Source organism: Phaseolus vulgaris, chromosome 4 (assembly GCF_000499845.2).
Source record: "Phaseolus vulgaris cultivar G19833 chromosome 4, P. vulgaris v2.0, whole genome shotgun sequence".
Lineage (NCBI taxonomy): Eukaryota > Viridiplantae > Streptophyta > Magnoliopsida > Fabales > Fabaceae > Phaseolus > Phaseolus vulgaris.
In genome coordinates, this window is record NC_023756.2 from 33,310,995 (window position 1) to 33,322,690 (window position 11,696).

An 11,696-nucleotide genomic window follows, 5' to 3' on the forward strand; every position below is an offset into this window, starting at 1 on the left:
GGTATGTTTAAAGTGGGGTTTCTGGATGTTGAAAAAGTGGCATGTAGGAGGTTTCTTTTAGCATGTAGGAGGTTAGTTTTTTTTAGCATGTAGGAGGTTAGTTCAATTTAAGATACAAACGGTGCAACAAAGTTTGAACAATTCTGGCTGGGCTTGTTATCTTTTCTCTAGCTTTTCTTTGTATCGTGTATCTTAGTTGTTTATCTTTATATAAAGGGTTGGAACACTTCCAAAGTGTTATTTTTAATTCATTAATTTGTTGTCGATAAAAAAAACAATATAAACTTATATAACCTGTTGTGGTTTCAATTCTTATGAAAACGCACCAATTTATGGTTTTCTTAGAGTTCTCTCCAAATAGATATAATGTATAAAAGGTTCAGATTATATGATCCATGTGGAAAGCCATAAAAAAAAGGCTTAGTGGGGGAGGAATATCTTCAACTTTGAACACCACTCATCCTAATTCAAAATTTTGAAAAATCCTAATAATTCCAATTTTTTTATAAATTTTAAATTTTTGAATGATTAATCCAGATAATTAACCCAAAATTCCATTTAAAACATTGCTTTTTTATTGGAAATAGAGCAATAATACATAAAAAGAATCTGCAAACCTCTCAAGACCTAAGCAAATCATAAATGAGAAAATACCTCCTTAATTCCACAAGTAACATGCTCTTCTCGTCATTTATCAGAACCAACATCTACTTCACCAGTGGTATAGTTGCAAGCCAAAAAAATATCCTATGCCATACCATTACATGCATAAATTAAATACTTACGGTGACTATAGAAGAATAATCGATCATCTAGAAACTAATTGCGTAAAATTAAACTATAAAATTCTAAAAGTAGCAGAGTCTTCATATACAACTGCGCCTTACTTCCTGTAAGGGATGTGAGAATTCTTTTGAGTCAGGGTTGTGATCATATCTCCCAAACAAGAAAGAGATTTGTTAATAAATTGTGATTCCTTTAGTCTTTCCCCTATAATTGTCTACTCGTTCACTTCCAGCTAGGTCTACCAAGTGCAAGCAACTGCGAATGGAGTTCCCAGATGTATCTTTGCCATGAACATGCACAGTAAGTACACTACAAAATGTTGATTAGCCTTATCAGTGCCTCAAACAACCCCAGATACTTTATATAAGAAAAACAGAAATTCACCTGTGGGAACGACTACTCCTGTTGTTCATTGAATTTGAACTGACAGCACAATTAACCTCACTAGGTTTCATGAGGGTCATAACATCAGTTGTAGAATTCACAGGACGCAATTTGGCATCTGGAAGGCTCAACCTATCAGCATTGCAGCTCCAGATTTCTAATTTAAGGTTTAGTTAAGGAGAGAAATTACTTATATCTTGGTCATTATATATCAACATTATGCTCAACAAGATACAGGTTAGATCATTTCTTATTTTCAAAGCTTTTGTTTATTGATACATGGTTGCATTAAATAGGTGTCAGAATAATTAACTCAATAATTTATTTTATTCTTTTTGAGATAGAGTGTGCCCTTTGTATTTTCCTGATACACTTTTTTCGAAATTTACTTGATTCTTCCTATGCAAAGTTAATGAAGCAGGTAATCGTTTCATCCCAATTTCCAAATTTTAGGATTTCCAAATTTAATTTTTTACACAATAATTTTATTTTAAACATTATTTAAATTTTAACATTTGGATTTACATGCTTATTATTATTATTATTATTTATGTCAAATAATTATATGTTGTCTGTAATGATTTTTTTTCTAGGACGACTTCTTTTTATGTTATATTTATCGTCATCAAACTTCTTAAAAAATGAACAAATTCATTATTCCAAAACATGTATTAAATAAAACAATTTGTTTAAATAAAAAAAAATTTAAAGGTTTTATTTATTGATACATGCGTGCTTTCCATATATCTGATAGCAATCAACTCACAAATTTACAGATACTGTCAACTACTTGATTTGTACTCTTTTAGATTGAGTCTGACTCACTTGATTTTGTATTTTTTTAGATACACGTGGCTAATGTAATCTCTCTTACACAGTTTTCAAAATATTCATTCTTCTTCTCTATCAGATTTGGTAGATATAGATAATCATTTCAACATTAAACATTAATACTTTAAATTTAAATTTCGCTTCCCTACAATCATTTTTTTATATAATTAAAATTTAATTCATTTTCAATATTATTTAAATTTAACTTTATTTTTATTATAATTAAATATTAAAAAATTTATATACATAATATATAATATTATATATATTATATAATTATGTATTTTGTATTATTATATTGAAGTATACCTGTTATAATTCAGTTTAATTGTTATTTTTTAATATTATTAAATGATTATTAATTAATTAATATTAATTAATGTTGTACTTGAAATGAAAGAAACCCTGGACAAACCAAAGGTCATAACATTGTGGTGTTTTTTATTATTCACAACCGTACTCTTTTCTACTTGAATCTTTTATAAAATATTCTCCTCTACTACTTTCTTTCTGGTGCTCTACTACTTTCTTTCTGGTGCTTTCTCTATTATTCATTTTCTCTCACACTTACTTCTTGGTGTTTTCTCCATTACTCATTTAATGGCACCCAGTGCTGAAGAAATCATTAGACTTCAAACAAGAGTCTTTTGGTGCATGAACAGCCGTGGTGAAGTATGTATATTTATCTTTTTTTTCAAAAATTTCTTCTTTTAAACATTTTCTTCATTTGCTGACATTTTTTTTCTTTATTTCAAAATCAATAACTTGGTTATGTAGATCGAGCTTTCACCATCGAGTTTCAAAAAGAACTTGGAAAGGAGTGGACCCTGGTTGATTCAAAAGGAAACGTCCATATAGTGTAATATAACGAAAATTTATTGTCGCCGGATATATTGAGTGGATGGTTTAATTTTTTTGATTTTTATGGTTTCATAGATGATAACTACATTTTATTCCGTTATGTGGGTCACAACGCTTTCCATATAACTGTTTATATGGATGACGTCCCTCAGAGTGGAGTAAATCGTTATTTGGACGAAATTGAAGGGAATGAACCCTTAAGCATTGGTCCCTTCGACCATTTTTCCATAAAGTTGTCTCGATTAAGTATCAAACTCAATTATCTGGTTAGTATAAAATTGATTTATTTAAAAATGCTCTTTATTATATTCTACTTCATTTCTATTTACTTATTATTTCGATATTGTTGTAGGATCTTCCTGCTAAATTTTCACAATATATTCGACAAGGGAGATTCAATAAGGTTACTCTGCATGGTCTACTAATGGATGTGGAATGCAAGGTCTTGAAAGGGAAGTCTCCTTCTAGATGGATTAAACTTGGCAAAGGGTGGAAGAATTTTTGTAGTCTTCATTCTTTTCGTGAAGGAGACAAGATTATCTTTGAATGTGATACGAGAAATCCTTCTTCTCATATCAGGGTTTTGTTACTTACTTCTATTCACAGTTTAAGCTATCCTGCATAATTTCTTTTATTATTCTGATAGCATAATAGTTACCAGTGATTAAGAAAGCTCAGACATATTTATTTTTCTGCTTGGACTTTTTTAGAAACCTGAACAATTAGGTACTCTTTATGTTTATGTTATATTCACTATATGTCTTTGTTTAGTAGTATTCATATTCTATTTGTTCATGCATTTCTTGCAATGTGAATACATAAATTATTACAATTTTATTTCATTATCTGGTATATTTATAATAGGTTGGCATTATTACATATGTTTAACGCTATAACATTTGTCAGTATATTAAAGTCATAAAAATCTTTGATCATATTTTTTATTTTATATATTTTGTGTTAATATTAGAGAATGCTTATATTCATTTTATTCTTTGTATATTGTTTATTATTAATTAGTCATTGAAGTATTAATTGTTTCTTTTTTTATCTAGAAACCTGATTATGTATATATGTTTATTATTGTTGTATGTTTTTTAAGATCTTTAGTTATTTATATAATAGTATTTCATTGTATTTATATTTCATTATGTTTTATTTGTATTACATTTTAATTTAATTTATATCATAAAAGGTAACTTCATAATTTAATATGATTTTGCCTACAATGTTTCTGGAAGAAACACACATTTACTGATAGTTTTTTTTGTAATAAATGTACTTTGTATAATCTAATAAATTCTATTTTTTAATTGCAATAATTTTTTGGAGAGTTTTTTTTTGTAGATTAAATTATAGAATGAAGAAAGCATGAGGTTGGTGAAGAGGACTTCATTTTTACGATAAATACAAAATGGATACATAGCATTAGATAATTGTTTATATAATGTATTTGTTCAAATTATTGTATTGTATTGTATTTTTATTGTATTGTAATTTATTTATTATGGCAAAGATATATTCATGAATTTTTAATTATTTATGTTATGTTATATTAAAGTCATTAATATATTATACTATTGCAATATATTTAATTTAATTTCATCAACTTAATAATTTATATATATCTAAATAAAATCATTATTTCTAATATTAATATTTACGTATAAAAACTAGTATAAGAAAAACAGAAATTCACATGTGGGAACGACTACTCCTGTTGTTCATTGAATTTGAACTGACAGCACAATTAACCTCACCAGGTTTCATGAGGGTCATAACATCAGTTGTAGAATTCACAGGATGCAATTTGGCATCTAGAAGGCTCAACCCATCAGCATTGCAGCTCTATATTTCTAATTTAAGGTTTAGTTAAGGAGACAAATTACTTGCAAATATTAAGATCAACAGACTATAAATCAACCCTACTCTTGCTTATTTCTTTAGAACAATGTGGAAATGTATGGAATAATTAACAAAGTCGATGCAAGCGCACTTTGAGATCTTGTAATAGGTAAGTGAGCCACTGGATCTCGCATGTGGTGGCAGCCAACGCTCTATATTCAGCCTCCGAAGAACTTCTGGAGATGGTTTGTTGTTTCTTTGATTTCCAAGAAATTAGTGATTCACCAAGATAGATGGAGAAGCCGGTGACAGATTTCCTTGTCTCAGAACAAGAAGCCCAATCAGAGTCGCTGTATGCCTTGAGTTGATGTGTGCTGGTAGCTGGCAGAAAAATGCCATGTCCAGGAGCATTCTTAAGGTACCTAAGAATGCGAAAGGCAACTTGGTGATGAGTTGATGTAGGTGCTGAGACAAATTGGCTGAGTTTGTTCACACTGAAGGCGATATCTGGTCTAGTGTTTGTTAAATAGATTAGCCTTCCCAGAAGTCTGCGATATGAGGATGATGTTGTATCAATGAGAGGAACACCTTCATTACTGGAAAAGGTTGAAGAATGAACCATAGGTGTTGGGACTGGGGCACAATCCAGCATTCTTGTCTCGTGTAACAAATCCAAAGTGTATTTGCGTTGTGAAAGGTGTATTCCAGCACGGCTACGGGCAACTTCCAGACCCAGAAAAAAGGTAAGATCACCCAGATTTTTTATCTTAAATTGTTGATTCAGCAGTGTTGTGACGTGAGTGATTTCCTCAGTGTCATTTCCAGTGAGTACGATATCATCAACATACACAAGAATAATAGTTATGTGAGTGTCATGCGATTTTATAAACAGTGAATGATCAGCAGAGGATAAGACATAACCATTAGTAAGTAAAAACTGGGATAATTTTGCGTACCATTGTCGGCCGACTTGACGTAAGCCATAGAGGGAACGTTGTAATTTGCAGAAAATGTTTGAATTGGGGACGGCAACTCCAGGAGGTGGTTTCATGTAGACTTCTTCAAGAAGGTCTCCATGGAGAAAGGCGTTGTTAACATCCAGTTGTTTGAGGGCCCAGTTGTTTGAAGCAGCAAGAGCAAGAAGAAGACGCAAGGTAGTCTGCTTTGCAACTGGAGTGAAGGTGTCAAAAAAATCTAAGCCTTCAAGTTGTGCATAGCCTTTTGCAACGAGGCGCACTTTGTAGCGATCAATGGTACCGTCTGATTTGTGCTTCACCTTGTACACCCAACGGCATCCAATGGCCTTTTTGCCTGAGGGAAGAGGTACCAGTATCCATGTGTTATTGGCGTGTAGAGCAGCTAGTTCATCTGCCATTGCCTTTTTCCAGCATTCATGTTCAGCGGCATCCTCGTAATTATGGGGTTCAATGGAAGAAGAAAAAGAAGAAATAGTGTTTTTAAATTTAGAGGATAATTTATGATATGAAACAAATTTATGAATTGGATACTTAGAACTTACCGCATGTGCAGATGGTAGATTTGTATGGAATTCTTCAAGGTAGGCTGGAGTTCTTCGAATCCGTGTGGATCTTCTTGGTTGCTCGTGATCCATATTTTCAGTTGGAACAATAATTTCAGCAGCAGTATTGGGGTTATCAGACATAATTTCAGCAGCAGTATTGGGGTTATCAGACAGAAAATCATAGCTGAAATTATAAGACTGAGGAATGGGCAAAGATAAATTGTTGGGACTCTTTTATGTGTCTTGAGATCTCAATTTTATGATTTTGAAGATTAAGAAAAAGATATCCTTTAGTATGAGGTTGAAAACCTAGAAAGATTCCAGAAATACATCAAACTTCTTCCTGTGTGAAGTAATGGTGCTAGAATAGCAAAGACAACCAAAAACACGCAAAGATGAAATATCATATAAAGAACCATGCAATTTTTATAAGGAGTCATATTGTGTAATAAGGGAGTAGGAATACAATTAATCAGGAGAACAGCGTGTAAAACAGCAAAGTGCCAAAAGATAGGAGGTAAATGAGCTTGAAAAAGAAGAGCACGTGTTACATTAAGAATGTGTTGATGCTTGCATTCTACAATACCGTTTTGTTCAGGTGTTTCTATGCAAGTTTTTTTATGGATAATACCTTTGGAAGAGAAAAAAGTTGTCATGGCAAATTCAGCCCCATTGTCAGAACGTATAATTTTAACAGTGGTTTGAAAATGATTTTCAACATAGGATAAGAAGGTAGCTATATGAGTTCTAACTTCAGATTTTGTACACATAAGAATGGTCCAAGTATAACGAGAAAAATCATCCACAATAGTTAAAAAATACTGAAAACCATGCATAGATACAATAGAACAAGGACCCCAAATATCCATATGCAAAATCTCAAAAATTTTAGAAGTATTAGAAATACTCAAAACAAAAGGGAGTTTTCTTTGTTTTGCTCTATGGCAAGTATCACACAGATATGTTTTTTTTAGCAGAAACAAAAGAGTATCGAGATCTCAATACATCCAATCTTTCATTAAAAAAAAATGTCCCAGTCTATTATGCCATGCATTGATATCTTTCGAAACACAATGAAAAGAAGGATCAGATCTTTCTCTGATGGGTCTTTGAAAAATAGAAGCATGAAAAACATACAAGCCACTTTTGGCCTCAACTGTACCAATCTTCTCTTTCGTTAGATTGTCCTGTATCACACAACTCTTAGATGAGAAAATCAAATGACAATTCAAATTTGAGGCAAGTTTAGAAGCAGAAATCAGATTGAAGGTGAATTCAGGTACATATAAGACATTTGTTAAGTAAAATCTATTACTGAAGGCAACAGTTCCAGAATAACTAGTATAAAAACTATGCCCATTTGGTAAACTGATGAGAACAGGTTTGATACTTTTATATGAGGTAAAATCAGATAAACAGGTGCAAACATGATCAGTTGCTCCCGAATCTAAGATCCAGGAGCCTTTAATGGTAGTATAAAAATTTAAAACAGTAGTGTTACCGTTTGGAGAATCCTTATGATTGTCATCAACCGTGAAAGAACCCACTTGATTAACTTGCACCGGGGGCTGATTATTTGCAACATTATTTGCTACGTTCTGCTTGATAAGAGTAGATAGAACTTGGCATTGTTGTGCTGTGAAGACAGAACGCATGTCTCCATTTCCCTGTTCTTGCACAAAATTCTTAGAGGAAACATCGTCAGCTAAAACAGCATTAAGTAAAGGGGCAGTCCTACTATTGGGAAAATTATGGCTGGGGTGAAACCCATGCTTCCGGTAACATGTATCAATTGTATGACCACTCTTACCACAGTGGGTGCAAGCTTTTCTATTACCATTAAACCTAAAAATCTTATGTTCTTGATTCGGAAAACCCACTTTCCTAAAACAAATGTTTTCAGTATGACCCAATTTTCCACATAAAGAACATGTGACAACAGAATTACGATTTGTACCAGCATGGTTAATGTTCGTAACCAAGAAATTACTTGCCAATTGACGTTCTTGTTGAGCCACAAGAGATAAGATTTTCGAAATAGGTGGTACCGGTTCCATGAGGAGCACATGAGACCGAATGTTGTTGTATTGATCGTTGAGTCCTCTAAGAAACTGCATGGCCTGGTCCTCACATTTCCTTTTGCTAATAACAGAAGCCACAGAACATGAGCACTTGTGCTGACAAACACAGATAGGATTAGGTCGAAAATTGTCTAGCTCGTCCCACATTATTCTTAGCTTCGTAAAATAGTCAGTTACGGACAGATCATTCTGACATAAAGAGGATGCTTCTAATTGCAAATCGGAAACCCTAGAAAGATCACCTTGGGAATATCTAGTTTTTAAATCGGTCCAAATATTAACTGCTATATCCATCCAGATCACGCTTTGTCTAATAGAAAGAGAGAATGAATGCACTAACCATGACACAACCATGTTGTTGCACCTGACCCATGCCGAATGGGTAGGATCACTCGTCGGTGGACACGGATGGGTGCCCAAGACAAATTCTACTTTATTCTTCGCACTCAGCGCTGTCATGACGGACCTACTCCAAGAATGGTAGTTCGTTGAATCGAGTACCGGTGAGACCAAAGAAGTTGCGGGGTTCTCACCAGGGTGAAGATAGAGATAGCTGTTTGAGGAAGGTTCCACCACAACCGACCTTGTTGTTCGTTCCTCCGCCATCTTACTGAAAGAAAGAACCAAGAATCAGAAAGTAAGAACTGATGAAAACATAAAGATGAAGATAGAAAGAAAAAGAGGATAGAGCGCGCAGCAGAGCTCTTCAAAGGAAGAGCTCTGATACCATAACAAAGTGGATGCAAGCTCTTGATGTTGAATTGTTGATTCTGCGGAAGCAAGGAGAAAACCCTGTGATGCAAAAGAAAGAAACAAGAAAACAGAGGAACCCAACACAGTGAAGGGAGAAAGGGGATAAAGTGAAAGAGGAATAGTGAAAAGAGAAAAAGGATATTGAAGTATTATTATATCAGATTGTGTAATTACAAAGAGTATCTACTGTATATAAAAACAGTAAAGGGCCAAGCGGTGCGGTGCTATTTAGAAGAAGGGAAGCAGCCCAGTCGGCCCAATACAAGCCCAAGGTACAGAAGAATGACAGAATAAGATACAAAGCAGAATTAAAATATTATAAGTTTATCAATAATGAATATAAAAAGGATATTTGTTGTCAGTTTTGTCCTCTGCAAGTAGATCTCTAACTTGTTCATTGTAAATCTCCACCATTTGAACATAAATGTCATAGTTTATGATGTCATTCCTTTCTTTAGACATTTGAAACAAATCAGTAAGAGCCAGATAATTGATTCCTATATCCTTAAATGTTCCACCAGAGGGACCACTCTGCAGCAAAAAATAAATATTTGATTGAATCATCCAGGTTTTCAGTCTGCAAATATAATGAATAGTCATTGTTGGTTCTTGCATTGATCAGTAGCCAGGATAGTAATGCAATATTAGTATATTTCCTATCTGAAGTGCAATTTTCATCTTGATTTTTTTAGAATCAATTTAAACAAGACATCCATGATGCAACTGAATTAGAGTGTGATATTCAATATCTTACCATGGTGTGAGTCTTTCCAGATCTAGTTTGACCATAAAAAAAATACAAACATTGTATCCATCCATCACATATCTAATCAATGGTTGAGTATCCTTATAAACCTCATCTGAGCACAAAACGGTAAATTTCAACAAAGGGATGGTAAGAGAAAAAGGTAGTCACACTAGTTCAAAATACTATTGGCTTTTAGAACTCTACCTTGGCCAACTGTTGGACCTAATACACGATTAAACTGAAAAAGTTTTCTTCCATCTTTCAGTGTTTTTTATGGATCTAAAATCAATAGAGAACCATCTTCCCCAATGAAACAATATTCCTTGATTCGGCTTGGAATGATTGCCTGATTCTACAGTAAACTCGAATATTACCTGAGTTCAAAACTAACTTATCATCAAGACAAAAATACAAAAAAAAAAAGTGACCTTATACATTAGACATGTCCTAGTAACCTGTCATTGTTTCCTATTTTTATTAGTGGATGTATGTTTTTTTTTCGAAAGTATTTTTTTTAGTAAGGCAAGCTCGAGTTTTAATATGTTTGAATAAATTTATTTAGAAAACAGATTGAGAAATAAAGCAATTTTATGCTTTTTTAAGAGAAATAATCACATTATTTTTTATATATAAAAAACAAAAGTATATAGCTAATTAGCCATAAGATGGAAATAAATAAATAAAAAATTACAAATTTTATTTCACATATTCCTGCCAAAATTTATGAGAAGGAAAATAAATAAACATCACATTACATTTTATTTTTCTTTCTTTTTTGTCTCTCTCTCGGTTCCTAATTTAAAACCTAATTTAAAGTATTACTCACTATCATTGTTCACTTTATTGTTCTTAAGAATATGTAAGAAAAAAAAAAAAGTAACTACAATAAATTTATGAAATGTAAGAAATATAATTTATATCAACAGAAGAAACTGCACCCATATTAATACTTCTTCCATTCCATTTTTTATGTCTGTCCGAAAAAAAAACTATAAAATAAGTAACCAATTCCACATGTAAGATTTTATTATTAAAGAGGGATAATAGTATGAACCTGTGATGAGGGGTGTTTAATGGAAGGCAAGTGCAAGACAATATAATCAGAACATGGAGGAAACGATCAAAGTCACCAACCTGGATTAGCAAAGGTGTATAATGTCATGCTTATGCTAAATAAAACTTTAGGTTAGAGACTAAATAAAATCTTCCAATGAATGCAAAACAGACAAAGTGCCAAGCTGAAAAAACTAACTAAACAACATTAGAAGCTGAAAAAATGCATGTTAATCGACATTATTAAAAAGCATGTTAATCCAAAAATGCTATTGCCCAACAACATTAAACTGTATGTACGCAGAGTCTTCATCATGGACAACTGTGAAGAGTTGATTCCTGAGTATCTCAGCTTTGTTAAGGGTATTGTGGATTCTGAGGAGCTTCCTCTCAACATTTCTAGAGAAATGCTGCAGCAAAACAAGATCCTGAAAGTCAAAGATTACTTATTAGTGCATGCGTTTATTAGATTAGAGAGAGACAAAGGCAGAGACTATTACCTCATCTTGCAATTATACCTCATAAGAAATTTCACTTACTAGCATGCTAATTAATTTATTATAAAATTATAAAAACAACTTTTACTTAAATCATTATCTAACAATAATTTGCTGTTATAGTTAGTCGTGACAGGGTAACAATTATCTAGTTTGAAGACTCTCCTATATATATATATAGAACAGATGGCTCTATTGTATCATTTAGCTGTGTATGCGGGATACGGAAAGCATATGTGGAAAACAAATGAAGATTTTACTCAAGGATTACTCAAAAACTAATTAACTTAAAATAAAAGAAAGATAATTAGAAAGGGTAAAACTGCTGATAAAAT

The 11,696-nt window shown here is 32.5% G+C and overlaps 1 protein-coding gene across 1 annotated transcript; it reads right to left on the bottom strand.

Annotated features, from left to right (window-relative positions):
* Window positions 1–4,557: 4,557 nt before the first annotated feature.
* On the bottom strand, window positions 4,558–10,273 carry LOC137838690 (uncharacterized). The gene is made up of 7 exons (XM_068647922.1): window positions 10,267–10,273; window positions 10,109–10,185; window positions 9,454–9,594; window positions 9,038–9,102; window positions 7,367–8,920; window positions 4,859–6,413; window positions 4,558–4,710 (listed from the first exon to the last, which is right to left on the bottom strand). Exons 1-7 carry the CDS (start codon window positions 10,271–10,273, stop codon window positions 4,558–4,560), a joined length of 3,552 nt encoding a protein of 1,183 aa, XP_068504023.1.
* Window positions 10,274–11,696: the final 1,423 nt, after the last annotated feature.

What these genes read in the sequence shown, in the direction of transcription:
- LOC137838690 (XM_068647922.1), bottom strand. An exon ending in TGGAGATTTACAATGAACAA is followed by an intron (nt 9,103 to 9,453) that starts GTTAGAGATCTA and finishes TTTGCATCACAG; the next exon opens with GGTTTTCTCCTTGCTTCCGC. An exon ending in GTTGAGGCCAAAAGTGGCTT is followed by an intron (nt 6,414 to 7,366) that starts GTATGTTTTTCA and finishes TTATAATTTCAG; the next exon opens with CTATGATTTTCTGTCTGATA.